At 39.7% G+C, this 23,225-nt stretch overlaps 4 protein-coding genes across 5 annotated transcripts; 3 read left to right on the forward strand and 1 right to left on the reverse strand.

Moving 5' to 3' along the window:
* Positions 1-213: 213 nt before the first annotated feature.
* On the reverse strand, positions 214-7,457 carry LOC119120290 (probable ATP-dependent RNA helicase DDX17). Its single transcript, XM_037247063.1, has 13 exons — positions 7,153-7,457; positions 6,359-6,521; positions 6,126-6,222; positions 5,894-6,027; positions 5,639-5,704; positions 5,354-5,495; positions 5,076-5,236; positions 4,820-4,992; positions 4,474-4,584; positions 4,329-4,390; positions 4,187-4,246; positions 1,878-2,111; positions 214-1,654 (listed from the first exon to the last, which is right to left on the reverse strand). Exons 1-13 carry the CDS (start codon positions 7,203-7,205, stop codon positions 1,248-1,250), a joined length of 1,863 nt encoding a protein of 620 aa, XP_037102958.1. The 5' UTR covers positions 7,206-7,457; the 3' UTR covers positions 214-1,247.
* Positions 7,458-7,608: 151 nt separating this feature from the next.
* On the forward strand, positions 7,609-10,681 carry ntan1 (N-terminal asparagine amidase). 2 transcript variants are annotated; one of them, XM_037259434.1, is made up of 10 exons: positions 7,609-7,795; positions 8,119-8,221; positions 8,781-8,846; positions 8,926-9,034; positions 9,101-9,174; positions 9,275-9,328; positions 9,411-9,464; positions 9,546-9,643; positions 10,027-10,140; positions 10,242-10,681. In XM_037259434.1, the coding sequence occupies exons 1-10, from the start codon at positions 7,715-7,717 to the stop codon at positions 10,407-10,409; spliced, it is 921 nt and encodes a 306-aa protein (XP_037115329.1). In that variant the 5' UTR covers positions 7,609-7,714; the 3' UTR covers positions 10,410-10,681. The 2 variants fall into 2 exon arrangements, with proteins under 2 accessions (XP_037115329.1, XP_037115338.1); XM_037259443.1 differs by having other exon boundaries at positions 8,191-8,221.
* A 760-nt stretch (positions 10,682-11,441) lies between these two features.
* On the forward strand, positions 11,442-15,230 carry LOC119120557 (mpv17-like protein). The gene is made up of 4 exons (XM_037247557.1): positions 11,442-12,095; positions 12,596-12,666; positions 13,150-13,179; positions 13,767-15,230. The coding sequence occupies exons 1-4, from the start codon at positions 11,792-11,794 to the stop codon at positions 14,001-14,003; spliced, it is 642 nt and encodes a 213-aa protein (XP_037103452.1). The 5' UTR covers positions 11,442-11,791; the 3' UTR covers positions 14,004-15,230.
* Positions 15,231-16,128: 898 nt separating this feature from the next.
* Positions 16,129-23,207, forward strand: bmerb1 (bMERB domain containing 1). Its single transcript, XM_037247568.1, has 6 exons — positions 16,129-16,382; positions 18,298-18,418; positions 20,663-20,736; positions 21,839-21,953; positions 22,023-22,105; positions 22,197-23,207. Exons 1-6 carry the CDS (start codon positions 16,295-16,297, stop codon positions 22,313-22,315), a joined length of 600 nt encoding a protein of 199 aa, XP_037103463.1. The 5' UTR covers positions 16,129-16,294; the 3' UTR covers positions 22,316-23,207.
* The last annotated feature ends 18 nt before the right edge of the window (positions 23,208-23,225 follow it).

The following is a 23,225-nucleotide window of genomic DNA, read 5'->3' on the forward strand; positions in this document are numbered from 1 at the left end:
CGCAGTTTTGTTTTATTTCCATTGACTGGGACCTGCTGGTACCCACAATGTTGAGTCAGTACACCCTTGACTCCATCTGAACGTTTGCTTTTGGTTTTTTTCAAATATATTTTACTGCTAATACATCATGGTACTGAAAGCTGGTTACTTGTCAACGTTGTGATTCTTGACTACTGTTTTGATGTCCTAATGTGCGGGTTAAAATTGGCAAACTAAAGGTCTGAAATTGGTTTGTTATTTTCGCAACAATTTTATGCAAAAAAACAAAATGAAAAAATTAAACATTGCATAGGAACATGTAAAAGAAAATTCTGTTTTACACCAAATTTGCCTTCCAAACATTTCACAGGCTGATATACTGACCTCACCTGGACATTGTCCCAAACCCAAACAGTCCTACTATTGTGAGGCCCAACAAGAGCACAATTCCAGTTATCCCTAAAGAGTAAAAACACAACAGTGTGTGCAAACCTTGTTTCAAAATCATATTATACAAATAATGATGTCTACAAAAATTGACCATTAAAAGTGGAATGCACTGATAACAGACAAAATGATACAGTCCATGATAACTACACAACACAGTCATGTTTACTGTGATTGAGTTAATGTCCAAGTCTAAAAAGTAAAAAAAAGAAAAAGAAAACCCCACACACTAAAAGGGTACTCCCCATAGTAAATACAGCCGTACACAAAATTTTATATAAAAATAGAATGTAAAAGCTGGTAATAAGTGGTGTACAAACGGTTAAGACGAGATACATTTATGGAATATTCAAAAGATAGCTCTTGGCCGCAGCCCGGTGGTTGAGGGTAACTGCTACACAGGTCAAAATGATTATGGGGGGCTGCGGGGTCACAACTTGAAAAACTCTACTTTATATAACAGGTAGTGGTTTTTCAAAAAAAATCAAAATATGATCCCTGAGGTTTGAAGTTATTTTCCCTTTTCAAGTGTCCTCTGAGCTAAATGTATTTCAATTAGAACATTATTATTATTATTATTGTTGTTGGAGTTTATAAGTGGTAGAAATTGCATGGAGTGGTATGACTAATAATTTTTTTTCACTTTGGTCTGGTAGGTGCGCAATACAAATTTAGAACAAATAATCCAAACCATTTCACTACTACAGCATTTGGCTCACAACCAGTCCAGGGTGCCCCCCGCTTCTTGCTAGACGTCAGCTCACTCGCGACCCTAATGAGGACAAGTGGTCTAGAAAATGAATGGATGTAGATAATTAGTACTAGTGGGAAGAAGGGCCGTAAGGAGGCGGGTTAAACGGGTGAGGGGGATTCCCCACAAAGCCCATTAACGGAGGCTGTGGTGATGGCGCAAACTGCATGAGAGGCTGTAGCCCAACAGGCGGCACGGATGGAGGAGGAGGCTGGGCAAACTGACCCTGAAGATGACTCGAGTGATCCATCCCTGTACCGCTAGCAGATGGGCCTCCGCTCGGGTTGCGGCTGCCACTGTAGCCTTGGTACTCATCCGAACTGTGACTCGTCCTGCTCCGGTCGCTGTACGAGGATGAGGGGGCGTCATCGTTGCGGCTGCTGTTTCCCTCACCGGAACGCATGCGGCGCTGACACTCATCGTGGTACATCATGTTGGGATTGTTGGAGCTGCTGCCACGGTAACGCATTCTGCCACCTGTGACCAAAAACAGGAAAGGGTCAGAGTTTCCAACTTGCTGACTACTGAACATGGGGGTACCCGGATAATGGCATCCAAACATGGGGAGAACATGCAGAAACCACACTGGAAGGCAGGAGCCTGGATTACATCATATGTGCCTTGGCTCAATTAAGTTTGGTAAACACTGCGATAAAAAAATCAACCTTTCTCCATTACAAAAATGTCTGGCGATATTTACCACTTCCTCTTCCGTGGCTCGAATCCACCATCTGAAGCAGCTTAGGGTTGATGGCCTGATTGGCCTCCTGCAAAACTCGGACAAGGTCACGAGCCTGCCGCGCGTTCCCATGAGTGAAGAAGGTGTAGGCAGTGCCTTTGTTGGTACTGCGGGCCGTACGTCCAATCCGGTGGACGTAATCTTCAGAGGAATTTGGATAGTCAAAGTTGATGACGAACTTGATATCTTCAACATCTTTTGAAGAAGAAATATGTTTTAGAGACTGGCAGATGTCATGATTATCAGAAGAAATCCTCAATTCAAATATTCAAAAATTGATGGTTACATGTTTGTGGATATTTTGCATCAGATTTAGACCACAGTTATGGATGAACTTACCTCATAAAATAAATTGTGTATAATCAATTACAATCTAGAAATCATTCATGAGTGTCGCGCATTAACCATATTACTATATCCTGCTGGCCATTCTCCAAATGTGAGACTAACAGGGTTTTTAAAAAAAGAAAGTCTCAAAATAGAGAAATCCACACAGAAAAAACCCTCATGCATCTTCATGAGCTATTTTCATTCTTTGCCAAACATATTGTGTGTTGTCCTTAAGTAGAGATGCTCCTATAATAATAATTCAAATGTATTACAATAAAACAAACAATGAAATCATTAGAATATGCTCATAATGACAATACAATATATGACTGTTGTGTGAACTGCTCATTTCTGGGTCTACCACGAGCTGTAAGAATATAGAATGCGCTTATTATACAATAGTTGGGGAAGCCCCGATCGCAACAATCCAACTCTTATCACCTATTGTTGCTATGATGCGAAACATTAGGAATCGAGTACCACTTTGATTTTTACGTACAAGACACCAGCAAAACACTAATTTGCTAGAATGTTTCAGCAGAATGCTCTTCACTGTCTGTTTCTCATTACAGAGGACGTGGGGCTCTGACCGTACTGCTGTGTCTGATCAGGAAGTCTCCCCTCCATTATGCCCGAGAGACTATTTTATTAAAAAATATCAAAACATAGCCAACATATTCATTCAAATAATATAGAAGGCGGACGGAGGTCGTAGCTCACGGCGTGGTTAAGAAAAAGGGCCGGTGCGGTACTTACCCCCTTTGTGTGGTGATCAGTCCTGGTTCAGAGGGAGGGGCTGAGGGTGAGGGAGACCGGATTCTTCCCTCACCTTCTGCACACACCAGCAACGTCAGACGGGAGCAGAACCCACACTTACGCAGGTTCTGTTGCTCTCTCGCCACATTGCAGGACCCTCCTCGGGCCCTGGCCAGGACTGGATCCAGACGAGCCCATCTAACACGCTCACTGTCTGTCTGCTTTTTTTGGGGGGGGGGGTCGCAGAGCAGACAAACAGGCATCTCCGGCAGCTCCAATGACAGGCTCGTTGGATTCGCACACTGACAGTATCGGGCTGGGGAAGGGGGTCTATGTTACCCATGGGAGGAACAGTGGCTTTAACACCTCAAAAACTACACAAACATCTACTTTTAACGGGACTGAGCGTGCAGTGGCAGCAGCAGCGCAGACTGTTATAGCTGCCGCATGCTGCCAAATCCTGAGAGGAGAAAAAAGGACAAAAAGGAAGAAAAATATAATAATGGGAATTTGGACAAGTCAGAAACCTTTCACATGTATTGTCAACAAAGATCCCCACATCATTTTCTTCCTGTTTGTCATTTCACATTTATACATGCAATAAAGTGTCTTGTAGACCACACACATACAGTCTGTATGAGTGAGTAATGTTTATGGCTGTGGCGTGTCTACTTAACACGGGACCACTCCATTCCGTTCAGGCAGCATGCCAAAGAGCCCCGCTTGAAGGGTGTATTGAAGCTATAGCAACAAGAAACAGACCAGTGGACCAGAAAGCCAGCAGCCTCCTTATTGGACACCGCATGGACAACCCTTAGGCAATCAGGCTCTATCTAACACGTGGCGAACCTCCTATCAATCATTCCAAACTAAATTCATTCTTAAATAAAGAGCAATCGATTGACATAGTGGAAAATAACCCTAAATTATAATAGGAGAGAAATTCACAGAGTTGAGTTGCCGATCAACAGTAATACAATAATGTAACTCTTGTTAGATCTGCTTATTTATTCCACTGTTTATTTACCTTGTGATCACACACAGGGAGGGGGTGGGGAGGGGTAAGTATGGGAAGTGTGTTGTTGGAAAATTAATTTCTGACAACTTTGTGTGCATGTGAATTCAAGTCAATTCTAAAATAACCACAGAGGTGAGAGATTATTTACAAATGTGAGAGGACATACCCAGACCACGAGAGGCGACATCTGTGGCAATCAGAATAGGAGCTTTCCCGCTTCGGAATTCTGTCAAAATCGAGAAACAATTTCGGAGAAAATTCACCAACTGCCAGGAACGTTCTAATAACCGATGTCGTGTTTGTTCAACCTGTGAGCACCCAGTCTCTTTCTGGTTGGCTCTTGTCTCCGTGGATACACATGGCTGGCCACCTAGTGTGGGAAACAGCAGCAGTATGTTTACCTAGCAGGCTCGGTTTGACATCACCACGGTAAAGAGCGGTCAGAGTGCTCACCCATCCCTTCGCATCCTTCTTGTCAGATCATCACAGCGTTTCTTGGTCTCCACAAAGATGATCGTTTTGTTCTCCTTTTCTGCCATAATCTCTTCCATAAGCTGCATAAGTCTACACACACAAAAATGGCATGTTTTAAAACGAACCATTTTCTTGCTCATTGTCAGACGATGGAAACCTGATCCCTTAACAAATTACTGCTGACACTCATTTGGCGTTTTTTGAAACCGTGTATTATAATGGATGATGCGCACAAAAAATGTCCTTAACCAAAAACTCAAAATGAATGCATAAAATCAAGCGCAGCCCTACGAGCAGGGTGAAAAGATTTTCCCCACTTCCTTACTTGTGGTCCTTTTCGCTGTCCATGCAGACATCAACAATTTGCAGGATGTTGTGGTTGGCACTGAGCTCAAGGGCTCCTACATTTATCTGAATATAGTCCCTCAAAAAGTCTTCAGCAAGTTGACGGACATCTTTGGGCCAAGTTGCACTCCACATGAGGGTTTGTCTGTCAGGCTTGAGGACAGAACAGAGGAAGATAAAAGATTAGTGAAACACATATAAAATGTAGCTATGAGAGCAGATAGTCTTCTTCCTACCCTGATTTGTTCAACTATCTTGCGAATCTGTGGTTCGAATCCCATATCCAGCATGCGGTCAGCTTCGTCCAGCACGAGGTATGTGCAGCGACTCAGGTTAGTCTTCCCTGACTCTAAGAAGTCAATCAGGCGACCAGGCGTGGCGATGCAGATCTCAACACCTAAAAGAAGAATATAAACTAAAAGTAAAAATGGTCTCTTTCAAATCACCAAACATCATGATGTTGATTCCAAACTTGTCACATCATGCTTCCATGGTCATCTAACAGCATACCCACCCCTCTCTAGCTCTCGAAGCTGCGGTCCTTTGGGTGCTCCACCATAAACACAAGTGCTTTTGATTCGGGAAGATTTGCCATAGTCAGAAGTCACTTGCTGAACCTGCTGAGCCAGCTCTCTGGTCGGGGCAAGGACCAAACACTATTAGGAGAGACTTGGTTACAGACTGAACAAAAAAGAAGCACAGCAATATGGACAATTTAAATGCAAAACCCTTTTGTGGTGGATTTTGTTTGATCTGCGAGGTCGGCTATATTCGTTACACATGGAGCGCAGGAACTTACAATAGGACCATCTCCTCTCTCCAGATAGGGCTGATGATTAATGTGCACAATTGATGGAAGGAGATACTACAGATGAGACAAAGAGAAAGGCAAGCATGGTGTCAGAAACTGCATGAAATTGAGCACAACTTGAAATCAAAGTAAAAGTTTTTGAAAAGTTGAGTTGACAGCAATTGTATTGAATATATAAGTGTAAACCCATGACTATGTTATCATTTCGTAATTACCAAACAAAATATTTGCATTCATCCTTACAGCAAGAGTCTTTCCAGAGCCAGTTTGCGCGATCCCCACCATGTCCTTGCCACTCAGTGCCAAAGGGAAGCCCTGAGCCTGAATCGACGTGGGCTCCCTGAAGTTCTGCTGCATGAGCACGTCCATCACATATTCTAATGAAACAATAAGATAGCAATGTTACTTGACTAATTTCAATGGTTTGCAAACCATAAAGCACACAGGTTTAGATGTTTTCAGCTGGTGTACTCACGTGGAAACTGTGCCTGTTGAAAAGTCATTACAGGCTTAGGACAGTCAGAGCCTTGGATGGTGATCTCTCTCTTTCGACGAAACTCTTCAACTTCATACTGGTGAAGGAAAAACGGGATATGACTTTCACAAGATTTAATCTTCTATCGCACGTCACTTAAATAAAGCAAGTAAGGGCAGTTATAATACATTTGTCAAAGATTATGTTGAATTCAATCAAATAAAGATGTGTACCTGACTCAAGCGCTGAACTTCTGGGTGCTCAGTATAGAAGTTCTTCTCAAACTTTGGCAGCTCATCCAGGTTCCACCTCTTCTTGCGGAGTCGGTCGCCAAGATTCCCAGTCTTCATGGGTGGGGGGCCATAACTGCGACCACCCATTGACCCATAACGAGACCTATGAGATAACACATAAGTAGCACTGCAGGATCAGCCATAGAGCGTACAGCTACAATGTCAAGTGGTAACAGCTTAATTGCCATGTTTAATATTATTTATTGCCTGGATTTTTAAAAGGTGCATGGGGCATTTGATTGTTTTGATTCTACAAATTAGTACGGCCACCATGAAAAACGATAATTAGAGAAGTAATAACGTACGTATGTCATAAACTTACTATGAATAAAGCTGAGAAAATTAAGTTGTGTAATTTAGGGATGGAAATGTATGGATATAAAAATATATGTAATATTGTAGTTGCATTCCAGGCCAGCAGATGACAGTAGTTAAAAGTTTCAACTCAAGACTACAGATATTTAAAAAAAAAAACAGATGAGTTCGAGCATTGCTGTATAATTTATACATTTGCTGCATGCTTTGTTTATTTATTGATTGATTATTTCCCCAGAATGAAAACGACTTTGCTTTAGGTTATACGACTTTTGATCTAAAATTTAATCTAAAAAAATGTTTACGCGTTTCTCGACGATAATATTTAACTTAGTACTACTTCAAACAATCTACTGGCGCGACTGAGACCAAACAACAATACTGAATGCATCAGATCACATTTAAGGACGATGAATTACCCGTCTCGTCCCCGGTCCCTGTCTCTGTAGTCATAGGAAGAACCCCGCCTCATAGTTCCAAAAACAACAGTACCTACGTGGAGCCTAGGCTAGTTGTACAACTACTTTTTTGCACCTTAATCTACAATAGAAGCACGCTTATTTGACAGTAAACAAGAGAGAATAAAATTTGCACACAATTAATACACTTTATGACTAAAATTACGATTAAAAATTGCCCAAGTTTTGACGCGTCACGACGACGTGGAGTTGCAATTTATCTCTCTCTCGACACACGCTCTATTTTCCCCGCCCACTTTTGATGCGTACGAACAACTGGTCATACAGCGTAACTCCAGAATTGCTGCGTAAAAAAATATTTGCGTAGTGATAATAGTGAATATATTTCTTTCCATTAGAGGGTACTCTTGCCAAAATTGTCACTGTGAGAGATTCAATTAAATCGTAGAAGAAGACCCTTACAGGAAAAAGGAAGTTGTCAGTACCCAACGTCACCGTTAGATATTATGATATGTAGTCGCTGACTGTGAAAGTACAATGTTAATTCGTTGATTTTAGGGACATGCCTTTGTTCATTCAAAATATACGAGTGGATCGTATAACCTCAACGGCAGAACTCTTCGACAAATATCCTCATTTACAGGTCGGTTGCACTGTTTCCTATAATAACATCTACTCTTTGGTAGTTACCTGTACTGATACATTATTTGATTTAACTTACTTCACCCCATCATTTGTCATATGATTGAAGATATTCAATATTTCTGTTATTAGATAATAATCATGAAAAAAAAAACTCAACAGTTTGGTGATTTAGATTATTTGGATGATTTGTCTCTCTGTTTTGTAATATTTACATTACCTAATGTACTTACTATATTAATTAAAAAGGGGTAATGTAGAGCCCCTTGGTGTGTTGCAGTTTTATCATATCGTTTTGAGTAATGTCCGTTTTTCATGCAACAGGAAAATGCTAAAGCCTTTCGTTCCCAGCCACTCACGGATGTTGACCCCAAGTGCCTCCTGTACGTCCAACAGAGAGAGTTTGCTGCAACGACGCCAGCAGATAGTAAGGAAACAAATGTTACTCTTGAAATTGCTTTAATATACAACATTATCAATTAATGCTTTTACGAGAGACTGATAAGAGCTACCCAACAACAACAAATCAATTGTGAGGAAACTGTTTTAAAATATGAGTACTGATAAAAAAAAAAGCTCATGAGTTTAGCAGTATAATAGATAGAAACAATCTCACCAAAAATGGCTTCAGTGTAATGTTGAGTGCCACCACTACGCACGTGGACAAAGTAGTTATGCCTCTATTAATGACATAAATATCTATCATCATAATAATATAATAATAGCTGTCATAGAAATAACTTTAATCTGGCAAAAGTAATAATAATAATAATTTCATAAATTGTAACTAATATAAAGCTCACATTGCTATTGAATTGTAGTTCAACAGAATTATACATACATACATACATACATACATACATACATACATACATACATACATACATACATACATACATACAAGAAACAACCACTTTTGTCCATGTGTAAAATTAAAATAAAATTTTGGATTTCACCTAACACTTGCGTCTTACTTGCTATGCCAGATAATGTTTCAGTGATTGGATCTGAGGACGCCACCACCTGCCATTTGGTTGTGCTGCGGCATACAGGTAAAACCCGTGTACTGGTTTTCTCACTTGTATCCTTTTTAGGCTACATCTGAGTTGAAAGTGTGTTTCTCATTGTTAGGTAGTGGAGCTACCTGCCTTGCACACTGTGATGGATCCAACACTTACGCTGAAGTGCCCCTTCTCATCAAATCAGTGACATCACTGAATACCTGCTGTCATGAGGGCAGGTATGAAAGGAACAATGCAGTACAATTTGTAATTCATTTCCTTAACATCCTAATTCCTCCAAGTAGACTTGAACTCCATCTTGTTGGTGGATTTGAGGATGAGGCAATGACATCCCATGAGCTCAGCCTTAACATACTGGGTATTGTCGCATTTATTTCTATTTTTGACAAATTTATTTTTTCACCTGATGTTTCCCTGCTAAACAAGAAGAGAATCGTGCTGAACTTTTCATTTCACAGCAGCCTTCCAGCAACTGCCAGATGATATCCATCTGCAAACATGTTGCATCACAGGTAACCTAATTTGATTGCTACATCTTATTGATAAATGTCATCATTCCCTCTCATCTCTTTTTCTCTGCCCTCCCCCCACCAGAAATGAACGACATAGTCATCAATGCTATTCATAGACCTGCAGTTTATGGTGTTGGTATGTATTTGTTATCTAGAAAGTGATGCTGTTTTAAATGCATGCTGCTACTTCATTTGTTCTTTTTGTTGTATGTTTAAGGTGTAAATGTGAAAACAGGAAAAGTGTTCCCTGCAAATTTACCTTATAAAGGACCAGCAGAGGACCTGCGCTCAGCACGTACCTTCACAGGGGGACAGGTACCTGTGACATATCAATCAGCATGTGTAGAGGAATAAACCAACTCAGGAAACCATTAGGTATTGAGTTTGGAAATTCACACGTGTGGTGAATTAATTAAATCCCCTGTCAGGCAACAGCACTCACATCTTGCTTTTACATCTAGACATACTGGCACATTGTGTACCCAGTCGGGCACTCTATTTTTGGTGCACTCTGAATTTCTGAACAGCAAAATCGAGCAATGCAATACATTTTCAAACGGTCACACTTGAACCACTGATCGCTCTCGTGCAATTTCCAAATTTGCCCATTATATGTTAAGTATTTGTTTTGTTCTCAGAAAAAAACAAGACTGTTTCGCTTCCAAGAACATCTGTATCAGGTTTTTGTTCATGTACAGATGGTGGAAATTTATGACCCTAGTCGAGGACTTGTGAAAGTCGGCCCTTGCAAATGGTCCCCTAATATGGATTTTGCCTTTTGGTTGTCACAAGATGATGCCATCATTTTAAAGGTAAACTAATTAATAGCTCTTATGATTATCGTACCAATGGTGTGTCTAATGGACGCGCCCCCGTGTTTATATTAAGTGTTGAATTTTTGTGTCTTAACTAGTACTTGTCCACATCGCCAAAGGCTGAGCCACCACACTTTGTCCGCCTCATCAAATCCACCATCCAGTTCCTCCTAAAGCACCCAAACTCTGATGGTCTCTTCCCTGGGGGTCAGCCACAGCTCTTCCACAGGAATGAAAGTGGCGACTGGGAGAGGGTTGCCTGTTGACCTTTTGATGGATTTTTTTTGACCATCCAATCACTATCTAATTTTTTTCACTGTGTCTTAAAATGTCTATTGAGTGGCTATCATGACTCATCTGGCCGGCCCAGTAGAGAAGAAGACACAAACTGCAAGTGAGCTGATGTCAAACATCGAATGTTTCATCTCCTTCGGTATTGTGTAAATCTCCAGTTCTGCCTCATCATTTTGCTTTTGATGCACATTGGTGAAACTATATCGTCTTCATTTCAATTAAAATTATTTTACTGGCCAGTGCAGATTTTTGTTTTTATGTTTGAGCTATGAAAGCTTACACAATAACTGATTTTACAGCATGTGTTGTCATTTATTGCTATGATGGTTCAGAAAAAAAATCTTCTGTTGCTGAACCTAACCCTTAACTCATAAGGTTTGCTCGAGAAAGAAAATACAGCAGTGTCAGTATCAATGCAAACATTTACTTGGAAAAGTTTACTTGAATCTCTGATTTTAAAAAATGACCAGTGTAATTTATAGATATAAAAAAAAGGTTTAGCAATGAAAATGTAAATGCAATCATATAATTTACTACTGCCAACCTCCCAGTCCCCACTTACAACTTACAATGCATATTATTTAGAATCAATAGTTGTCCCTGACCCTCTAACTTCTGTTAGAGCTGTAGAATCAACATTACATTGTGTGGTGATCGAACAAAGAAACAGCATTTCTCATGCATAATATTAACCTAACAAGATTGAAACGTAACACTCGGTGGAGTTCTCGTGTTTTTTGTGGACTCAAATACCGCGAGAATTATGCTTGCATGCAAGGTTAGCATAATGTCATATCTAAGATTTAAAAGAAATATGTATGGTGGGATACTAATTAAATTCAATTTGGATGTCTACTCCGGGGTGAGTTTGTAGTCTGTCAAACATCTTAAATGTTATATTTTAAAGAAGGTTCATTCTCTGACCCCGCCCAAAAGATAAGCAAGCCAATCAAAATGGAATATGGGCCGGAGCACGCAATGAACACGCCCCTCAAGTGCCGACCTCCATCCCGAATGCCGACTCCAGACGCGAAATATCGAACCAGGCTGCTAGATCTGTGGACGTGTTGTTTGTCATCAAGGCTTAAGATGATCCAGATGCATACTATAATTTACTATTTGTCCGTATTGTGATTGTTTTCCATCGGAATATTCTGTTATTTTGATGCCTGGAAGCTATTGGGTAGATATGACGCACGTCATTTGACTTGTCATGACCGAATTGCAATAAGTGAATATATTGTACAGTATTTGCATTTTGATGAAAGTAATCTCCCTCCACGATGTAAGTTATTGTTTAGCAGTTCCTACCGTTGTCAAATAGCACCGTGTGTATTCCGTTAAGGCTCCGATAATGATAAAGGCGTTTATTAAACATGTCCGACGCTTTCCCTGGGTCACCAATGTTACGTTATACGGTTGCCTGTTCGCCGGAGGGGACTTTGTTCACCAGTGGTTTTCTCAACGGGACAAAATGGATTGGATCCAAACGCGGAACGTCGCCGTGATCGCGTTCAGCTTCCATGGCAACTTCAATTTCTTCTGGATGCGTTTTTTGGAGCGCACATTCCCAGGGTATTCCGCCGGGATGGTGATGAAGAAGCTGGTCCTGGATCAGACCACTGCTGCGCCTTTGGCCAACAGCGCCTTCTACATAGGTCAGTTCAGTTAATAAATGTCTAACTTGTAACCGGACTAGTTATTTACTGCTTTCAACACGATTTCCATCAGCCCTAATTCTGTCCCGAGTTGTAGTCTAAAGGTCAACAATTGTTCTTAGACTGCATGTGTTACTTTCTCCTCGCAAAAGCTCCATACAGTTCATCTGGAAACTATTCACATTTCCCCATATTTTGTTAAAGCCTTCTTCCAAAATGTGTTTCTACCCTATACATGCTACAATGGTTGTGATGATGTGTTTCTAGGTAAAAAATAATTACAGACATGAAAGAACGAAAGATAAACTTTGCTGTTCGCTGTGTGAGAACACGACATACAGCAAGTTTGGTGCGGAGAGCAATTTGCCTTAAAGGTCACCGGTCAGAACAGTTCTCACAAATTGTCAAAGATATTGTGTAAAATAACCTATTCTGAATTCTGTATTCACGTGAGGATGTGTTCCATTATCCGTCTGATTGACCTGTGCCCTTTTCAACAGGTGTCAGTTTCTTAGAGGGTAAGGAGGATGTCATGGAGGACTGGAGGAAGAAATTCCTGAACACTTACAAGGTGAGTAAAACAAACTAGAAGGGTTATATTCATCCAGTTTGTGATGAAATCGCTGCTGGTTGCAATATAGAAAACATCGAGATCTGACATACTCAGTGATGTCACACTTGTCTTGAACTTTAAGACTGGGAAGCAGAGTGGAACAGAATCATTTTAGTGACAACACTGGAAAAAACACTTCTTAATTAATATTAGAACATCTCTTAAACAATCACATGTAAATTATGTTGGCCATAATATAAGCATAATAATGGTGCACAAAGGGCATGTATGGGCTGCATGTATAGGGCAATTGCAAAATCCAAATAATCTTTTTCAATTTGTTGACAACATTTTTTTAGTTTAAGACTGTTAAGTTTGTGTTAATGCTTGAGCAGATCTCTTAAAGTCTTCTGACTGATAGTCTCACGTGTATCAAGATTCTGTCTTGAGTTTTAACTAAAAATAGAATCCTGCTTCATCTTATGTTATTTCTCTTTTCAGACTGGGTTAATGTTCTGGCCCTTCATGCAGGTAAATATTAAATCTCCTATTTAAGGGATAGAATCTCACCTTTGGCCGTTACTGGCAATATATGACTAAGAAAAGTGAATGTTTCAGTGAATCCTTTTACCATTTCATATTAACATTGATACAGTCACAGTGTTTGACAAGACCAGTGCTTTTCAAACTGGAGGAAGAGCCTTAGGACGAGGGGTGTGCGGGGCTACCCTGAACACTTTTCAGTAATAATTTATGCTCTGTGCAGACCAAAGGCATGCTTAGTGTTGCCGGCAGCGTGTTTCCATATACTGTATGCTAGTTAATGTGTGCTCAGGCGCAGTTGCATGACCGGCAGCACGTTTGAAGCGTTTGAGGTCGTATATAATTCATTCTCTATCAGGGGGTTGCTGCAAAAAGAGTTTGGCAACCACTGGACTGGAGCATCTGAAAGATGTTCTTAGTAAATAAATTCAACCAGTGAAAAAAGGGTATCCTCATTACAATCCCTTCAGGGATAATTCAAGAGTTTGAATTGGGTTTTTTTTCTAACTAAAACCGTGTTTGTATGTAATAATGCAGCAGTAGAAAAAATGCACAAATGTGTTTGTCTCCCACAGTTTCTAAACTTTACCTTGGTCCCTCCGTACGTGCGGACAACCTTCAGTGGCTGCTGTGCCTTCCTTTGGGCCACTTTCTTGTGTTTCTCACGTCAGAGTGGCGACGGCACCGCTGGTGCTGCCCTGGAGTGGATTTTCCCCTCTAAAGAGGACGGAGCAGAGCAGACAGACCAGGTGAAAAGTGAAGGACTTGCTTCTCGAGAGCAAGTGGAAAATCCGTCATCCAAACATAAGTGAATCACACAGAACAAGAAGGCGGGAGTCCTAAGATGGAGAGCAGCTCATGGCAACAACTCTTCTCGTCCATAGGGGGAGCCCACAAAACAAGCTCTTTTCTTGTCCTAGCAGCTGACGTTGTTGGGATAGAAACATTAATTTGTTGAGCGACTCGAAATGAAAACTTGAAAAAGTAAAATTGTTGGTGCTAATATCACTTTGCAATAGAGCTACTACTGCCTCCATAGTAGCAGTGCTGATCATCCCCATTTAAAAACACAAAGACATTATATGGGAGTGCTGCATTGTAATTCACAATGTGAGTACAGCATAGATTAGACGCAAACACTTTATATCCTCTTATAATTGGAGACATTGTTGTGTTCAAATCAATCATCCACATTTAAATAAACTCTTATTAAATGGGAGTCAGCACTATAGGGTTATAATAGTTTGCAATCTTTCATTGGAAGCAGTCTTTCAAATTTCTTTTTTAAATTCCATTTTTAGAACGTTTATTATTATTAATGTGCATACAAATGCATCCACCGACTTGAATTTGCAAAAATGATGCTTCTTTCTGCGCTAAATGAATGTAATGCACGATTTCCTCATTTAACCTCATTTTCGTGTGCATTGGAAGGAACACGCCTCCACATTGTTTTCATCGCATGCTGTTATTTTGACACTGAGACATCATTTGTACAAACAGCACTGACTACTATACATGTAAACTAACCCTTTTTTAGTCTAAGTTGTAAATCAAACCCTCGACCAAAGACAGTTTTTTGGGCAAGAACTCGGGTGTTTACTATCATATCACAGAAAGAGGGTGTTGCAGTCCTTTGATTACAATTTAATGATGTGATTACTTTTACTTTATTTGTGTCATTGGCATAAAGAACCTGTAATGGCAATGTTAATTGATTGTGTTAAATGTTGATGTTAATTTCATTTAAAAAAAATAATCCTGTGCTATTTCACACATTTCAACTGAGCTGGAATTTTACATTTTTGTAGTATTTATAAATATTGTGTGCTAATATAAAAAAAATATTGAATTCTTTGTTTTTAGTAATTGTTTAGTACTGAGTTGAGTCAAACTACATGTTGCATTGATTGTGATACCACAAAGATCATTTTTGATCAGCAATGTAGTCTATTATGACATTTGACACTACTTAAGTTATTGTGACTGTAATGGGAAAATAATATATATTGATGAATAAATACATACGTATAAAGGTACTACTGTGTATTATGTCCTTACAGTACCGATGTACCTACCCGATGTATTATGCTACCCACCACACACACGCACACACGCACACACACACACGCACACACACACACACTTATATCATGTAAATGATTTAACAAGGTAGGAAACAATAATCACTATCAATAAAAGATTCGTACAAATAAAGATTTGTATGACTTAATTTTTAAATGACATTCACAATGTCCCATCACTGATTTAGCATGCCCGGAGACAATGCACAGGCGATCTTGTGCTCATTACCACCATGTTGGTGACTACTACTTGAAAAGATTTTCCACATCAACCAAGCCAAAGTCTTGAATGATGAAAATGAATTTAAATTGAAAAGAAAAGCAGCTCCTAGCAATTATAGTATATGGGTATACAATATGAAATAGTTGGCTTCATTGTAACCAGTAAAAACCCTCAGTTGATTTGGAGAATGAATAGTACCATCGCACATTGTTCATTGCGGTCATCGGAAAATAAATAAATAAATAAATAAAGAAAGAAAGAAAGAAAGAAAGAAAGAAATAAATAAATAAATAAATAAATAAATAAATAAATAAATAAATAAATAAATAAATAAATAAATAAATAAATAAATCATGTTAAACTGTTACGGCGTTTTAGAAGCGATGTGTTTGCGGAGAATGTTATTTTGCTTTGGATTCTCACCTAACTGGGAGGAGCTACTCCAAATGAAGCTGATCAAATGTCGATCTCCTCCACACGCTTTCGGTAATAATTAATTTGATATTTGTATATAGCACTATGATAAAGCTGCTGTTGTTTTTAAAAGTGGGCAATATATGGAAAAAGTTTATTTGAGAGTCATCTCGGAGCCTCTGGGTGTCTCCCTGCTTTTCAATTCATCGTCATCATTGCGCATGCGCCCTGCATCCCCTCCATCCGTACGTCGGGGAACAGAAGAACCCGAATAAAGATGCTTGGGGTCTCATGCTCAGCCGGTTGACAACTTGGCTTTAGGGGGCATTGGACTAGCGCAAGACGAGCACATTTAAAAAATCAGGCAGTTATCCGGGCGAAGATGGAAATGAAGAAGTCTTTTTCAGACACGGAGCGGGCACTCAGGAGCTACGGCGCCGTGTCGCAAACGGCGTGGACGACGGACAAAGGTGAGCAGCATTCCAGGGAAAGTAGTGGAGGTCGATGTGCAGCCACGCTGAGCTCAAGTCCGATCTATCGCTCGAAGACAACGAAACTGCGTTGTTCTTCAAAGATGCATTTTGCACGCCTGATTTAGAGGCCCATTCATTCGCCGTTACGCTGTCATGCGCAATTTGGGACGTTCAAATTTCTTTGCTATATCGTGGTATAGTTCCCAGAACGTACAGGATTTTATATTTAAAAAACACTGAGTATGTTTAAAGATTGAAGCTTAACAGTGTTTAAAAAAACAACTAAAAAAAGAAAAATATTTTCACATCAACTACTTTAACACAGTGGAATTTGGGGTTTTAATTAATATTAACTTAAAATATATTGAATAGTTGAAAAAGCAAAATACACTCATGGTAGCCTAACAGTGGACAAAAATATATTCATATTTTACATATCATGTATGCTGAACATGCATGACTAAGATTTTTGTTTGTGCTTGTATATATGTCCAGTCAGTGGTCCAGATTAATGAAGTGCAAAACTCGAAAAGGTAAACAATATGGTGCCACAGGATCACTGTTTAAATCATCTTTTTCATCCATCTAAATATAAACTGCACATATTCAACACACAATACAAAAAAAACTACTTTGAAATGGGCAATGTGTATAATGATATAATATATAACTTGGGACAACAGTTTCCAACCTAGCTCAAAAAGAACATCCTAGTCACATATGAGTTATTTCCACCGCATACAAATTTGTTTACTAAACTCGAATGACGCAAGTGATGACATACTCTTCAATATTCTCGACCGAGGACAAGTCCTCATGAGGGAACACGGTGAATTTTAGAAAAGAGAAGAGAGAAAAATATAAAGCTAGTTTTCTTTTCTGTGTACAAGGGGGGGGGGGGCAGAACCGCAGCCCTGAGCAGGTCTCCTTCAGGGAGAGAGAGAGCGGTCTAGAGTTTGTACGTGTGTACATTGTGACTGCAGGATGTGTCATCGGCTAGATGTCATTCAGATGCTGACATTCACCTGTTGTGCAGACCCCCCGCATGCTGCCGACCTCATTAAATCATAATCCTCGGGTACATTAAAGAGGCTGTTTATTTAATGAATGCAGTGAGATGACTTCATTAACAGAAAGAGACACCGACTGAGATTCCCGTGCTGCCGTGAACTTTGTTTTATTGTTAATCTCAGAAGTGGTGACACTTGTCCTTACTTGGCGTTTTTGTGTGAGGAGAGCAAGCTGTTTGTTGCAGTCATCCATTCAGCTCAGTGTGCAAAAATGTGGAAATAAAAGATAAGATTAAAAGCACTGAGGCTTGATTTGCATCGCACTGCGAGCCACTGTAGGAACTTTGATCTGCTTTCAATGCGCAGCCCTCCTTCTCTGTTTGAGGCTTGTGTTTGCTTGCTTGTGGTGAGTCAGCTTCATGCTCACTGATTGCGGTTTGGCTCTCTGCAGGAGCTCCAGCTGTCTCACCACACTAATGTGGCTCACCAGAAAACACCTCAGATTGCTCATAGTCAACAAATTTCTTTGTTTTCTTTTTGCTCTTTGACTCACGATGGAATTATTTAGGATAGAAACACATATTAGGGGTAGAAACCAATGCTATTTTGATTTCTCTTTGTTCCAATATTTTTGTTGGAGGTCAAACTTTTTTTATTTTTATTTATTTGATATGGCCACAACCAAATGCAGTTTTTAGTGTTATAGCACAAGTGCTAAGTCTATAGGAAAATTTAAAAGATCAGAAGATCAGAAGTTCATAGCATTATAAAAAAAAAAAAAAAACCATACAAAAATGATACAAAACAATTTCAGGCATAAGCAGGATTGTTTGTGTGATAAAGCGCTCACTGTCCCAATAGAAGTCAATGAAAGGCTCTGCAATATGTTTCTTGTTTCCCAGGTCACTGTGATGTTTCCATGGCCGAGAGCACCATGTGTCCAGAGGAGATTGAGGTGGAGATGGCTCGGATCCAGCGTCTAAGGGAGGTTCTAGTGCGTCGGGAATCTGAGCTACGCTTCATGTAAGTTGCAAAATGTTTTGGAAGACCAGATTGGGAGCGAGGGGGTCATGGCGAAGATCATCTAATCACGGAAAGGTCACAAGAATGACAACAGTTGTCCTCGGCTGCTGGACAAGGCCGTTTACTTGGTGCCACTCATTTTTACACAGATTATCAGAGGTGAGCAGTCAGGGATAGCAAGGCCCGCTTGTTGGCCGAAATCATCAGAAGCACAGACCTATGTACATTTACAGCTTGTTTGTTCCACAAAATTCTCTAAATTTCAGCCTTAATCTAATTTTGAGTCATTGTAAAAAAAATAAAAATAAAAAAAAATAAAAATAAATGCAGCCGCAGTGATTTGGGCAAATAAATATACTTCACGAGAAATAATTTATTGAAATGTTTATTTCAATTGATTCGGTAAGTATTGATTCTGAGCTACTCCAGATATACAGTTGTGAGCTGTTATATTGCGGTTTTGTAGTGTTGGTGGTTTTAATGAGTGGGATGTGCTAGTGGTGGCAATAAGTGGATTAAGTGGTCTAAGTCCTCATTGAAGGCCCTGCATGTACCAAATGCACTGCCTTCCACTATTGATTATACAGTCCTATAATGAATTTACTGCCTCGTCATTAACATTAGCTTCAAGGATTACAGTTAGGCCACTCTCAACCATTTCATCTACCCGCTTGATTATTTGCTTCATAGTATTATGTTAGCAGCTGCAACGTTTCCTTGTTCCACCCACTCTCCATTTTCTTTGCGCATTTTAAAATACAGATCAGATGCACACACAAATGACCTGAGATACATCACTCAGACATAAATCAATGCACAGAAAATGAGAAATGTCATTGTTGTATTATATAGTTTTTTTTCCATCCCCCGTCATATTGGGTACAGCTTAAAAACAACACAAAAATGTTTAAATAATAGAAAAAAACATGTATGATATGATAGACGATGTATATGAAATATTCTATATTAACTTGGAAATTGCATGGTAAGTATTCACGATCTTGGAAGGACTTTGGGGAGAGTTCAAGTCGGCAGAAAGGCCTAATTAGGCTCTTTCCGTGCGGTTTAGCTCCCATTGTGCCATCCTGTGTTGGATTGAAACGTGCAAACACTTGGACGTGTGTAAGACTGGCGGTCAGAGAACAGACGCTTCTGGAATTCACTGATAGCACAGAGAATTCTACACCAGGCTGAGAGAGAGAGAGAGAGAGAGAGAGAGAGAGAGAGAGAGAGAGAGAGAGAGAGAGAGAGAGAGAGAGAGAGAGAGAGAGAGAGAGAGAGAGAGAGAGAGAGAGAGAGAGAGAGAGAGAGAGAGAGAGAGAGAGAGAGAGAGAGAGAGAGAGAGAGAGAGAGAGAGAGAGAGAGAGAGGCTGCGAATAGAGCAGCATGGGGAAACGCTGAGAGAAGAGGAGGGGAGGGGGGGCGCTGTGCATGAGTCATCAGGCTGATGTATCGCTGGGAGAATTAAATGTGTGGCATCCGTCACAGACAGAAGAGAGGAGTGTGGAGGAATGGGCGGGGGTGGCTGACGGGGGCATGCTGAGGCCCTGAGACGTCAGCACCGTGCGGATTGATCAGTGTTGTGTCGACTCGCATGCTGTCACATGCGCTGACGCCGTGACATCTTCATGACAAGCTCAATAGGCATAAGCTTACGGGTCATGTCAATCTGACAAGTCTCGCCACTATTTAGACAAGTTAAAGCAACAAAACACTCACTGTGTCTATAAGAAGTAAGTGTACTTGTAAGTAGGTGTTTTAACACGACATTACTTAAAGTAAACTCATTTAAGAGTACCGCTACTGGTGGCACTTGTCTTTGTCTGTTATTTATCCTTTTTTAAATTTGGCACTTGTATTCTTGCACGCTGCTGTGACAAGTAAATTTCCCCGCTGTGGGATGAATAAAGATCTATCTATCTATCTATCTATCTATCTATCTATCTATCTATCTATTATATCGGTGTACTTTCACTTATAATTTCCCATAACTCGAAAAATATGGAGTGATCATTTTTTTCATATGATGCCGTTTTTATCCCATACAATGACCTGCATTTTAATCCTAATAAATACATAAAAGATTTGGTAAGAGAAATTTCTCTGTACTGGGGAAAACAAAACATCGAATAGAAATGCCAAATTTACCCAAAGTTTTTTGTTTTTTTTTTAAATATTTTGGGTGCATTGCATTTAAAATGTCTATATTTAATCTTTAGTGTGATGAAACTTCTTTTTTTGTAGGATGGACGACATCCAGCTGTGCAAAGACATCATGAGTTTAAAGCAACAGTTGAGGCAGATTGTTGCAGTACCAGGTACAGCTCACACTTTTTTTTGTGTGACACAATAAAACCAGATTGGACAAGAATGACAGCTTTTGGCACAAAGTACATGTGCATGCGTCACAGTGATATATAAATAGGACAAACACACGATAGATGTGAGTGATGTGAGCATCTTTCAACACCAAAGCGCAACTTCAGCTGCTTCGTGTTGATTGCGCCGCTGCCGGTGAATGCAATGCAAATTAGGCATCAGCTGCTTCACACTCATGGCGCCAACAACCACACCTATATGATCTTAACAAGATCTAATAAAAGAGCTGTGGGAAAAGTTTTCTTTTGCAATGAAAATTTCCAGACTGGAATGAATATAGCTTGCACAGGTGCTTATTATCTGAAGTTATAGACCTGAATACCAAGAGCTGTTAATATTCTAGTTGACTTGTTTAGCTTTAAGAGGGAACAATTTATTTCAAATTTTGTCTCCTGATCTGTATACATAACACTACTGCAGTTACATAACCAAATAGCTCTTCGATCGCCACATCCTGAGTTGCTGTGGCAGCCTCTGCGTGGAGCAAATCTTCTTTGGTTTTTATTTGAGCCATAATGAGCCGGCAAGAAAATAAATTAGGTCGGTGTCACTTTCAACAACACACAGACATGCAGAGACACGTACTCACACTATTGTGTCAGTGAAAGGAATGTATTTCTTTACCTGGGTTTTAAGTCAATTGTTTTACTTTTGCATAAGTATACATACTAGTAACTCAAGCATACTTTATGCATTGAGATCATTAACCCAGCCTTTCTCTGGCACTCAGCCACTTAATGATTGCAAGGGATAACTGAGTGTAGCTTACTATTCCACAGTATGACAATCTAATGTTTGTGCTCATTTCTCTAGGCAAGATAGTATGTAGTAGCAGAAACACTTGCACAGTAGAACAAGGTTACATGGACTGATTACGAATTAGCAGAAGCATTATTGCAGGCTCTAAGGTGATCTAGAGGTCAATTCTGCTTGATAAAGAATGCTGAATTTTGATTTGTCATAGTCAGCGCAATATTTGTTTTAGGATTGTTTTTGTTGTGGCCACAATTTGCAATGATGTTCATCTCCTTTTTCCTTTAGAGAAAGACAAAAGCAAGAAAGACAAACAAGAGGAAGAAGAACTGATCCTAAAGATCCATAAACTCGTGCAAAAGAGGGATTTTTTGGTGGATGACGCAGAGGTGGAGAGACTAAGGTAGATTTATGGGGGGAAATGTAAGCATACATTTAAAATTCAATTCATGTTAACATGACTTTGACTCAGGGAGCAGGAGGAGGACAAGGAAATGGAAGAGTTCCTCAGGCTGAAACTGATGCCACTGGAAAACAAGCTCAAAGTCAAACAAAGTGAGTGGACATATTTGATTAAGCAAACATACAAAAAAAAAAATCCATACACTTAAACCTTTCTCTTCCATTGCATATTCAAAATATCAAGGCCCTCCAAAGCCCAAAAGACAAGTCGTGGAGCCACCGCCCAACAAACCCTTCATCACTCAATCAGGTGTGGCCATCATTAAGGATTGTTGCGGCGCCACCCAGTGTTCCATCATGTAAATGGAAGAAGCCTCCAACGCTCCCATCCTGTTCAGCTTTACGTTCCACTTTAAGGTGTCCAAAAGTAAAGTCATGTTTGCGATGCAAAAGTCAGGGAGGCTAGGGTTTGTGTTGTCGGGTACAGTATACCATACAGTCATCCCCTGCATATTCACGGATCAATATACACAAAACCACCTATAAAATACTTGCTTGTGGAATCAATCCTCAGCTATTTGCTTAAAAAAATAAAAAAAATATTCGCAATTTTGTGCTCTTTCATGGATGAGGTCGTTATTCTTGACTCACTGTACTTGCAGTAAATGACTGTTACATTGGCAACAGAACACTTGGATTTAAATTAAGAAGGAAATAAATATTCTTGAACACTATTGACTCCCACTTGTAGAAGGTTTACCCCAAACTGGAAGTCATGATTACATATTCAATACAATTCAGATGGTTTGTGTTTTAAAAAAATACAATTATATACATAATTTCTTTTTTTACACACAATCTGAAATATATAAACAAATGGGGTCAATTTTTGCTTTGTGCACACCAAACAGGCCACACCATCATCATCACAGAATTATTGATTGTGATAACATTATATTATCAGCTACCCTGATCATTGTTGTAAAGCAACAGGATCCGGAGTTGTGTTTTAAGAATGAACATTACATATATAATGCAATCTTTTTGTAAATCCCCACATTTCCATGTATGCTTGAGTGCATTATAAACATTTGCAAAGGCATTTGTCCCCTTTCTCTTCCTTATGATGATCATCTGTAGTGCTGGTGAATTTATTAAGTTCCTAATGTTCACAATGTAACAGATATGCAGAAAATAAGCTGAAATGACCTGTACATATATGTTTAAATAAATGTCATCTTTCAGAAACACCTCAGTATATTGAATCTTACTG

This window comes from Syngnathus acus, chromosome 1 (genome assembly GCF_901709675.1).
Source record: "Syngnathus acus chromosome 1, fSynAcu1.2, whole genome shotgun sequence".
NCBI classification, from domain to species: domain Eukaryota; kingdom Metazoa; phylum Chordata; class Actinopteri; order Syngnathiformes; family Syngnathidae; genus Syngnathus; species Syngnathus acus.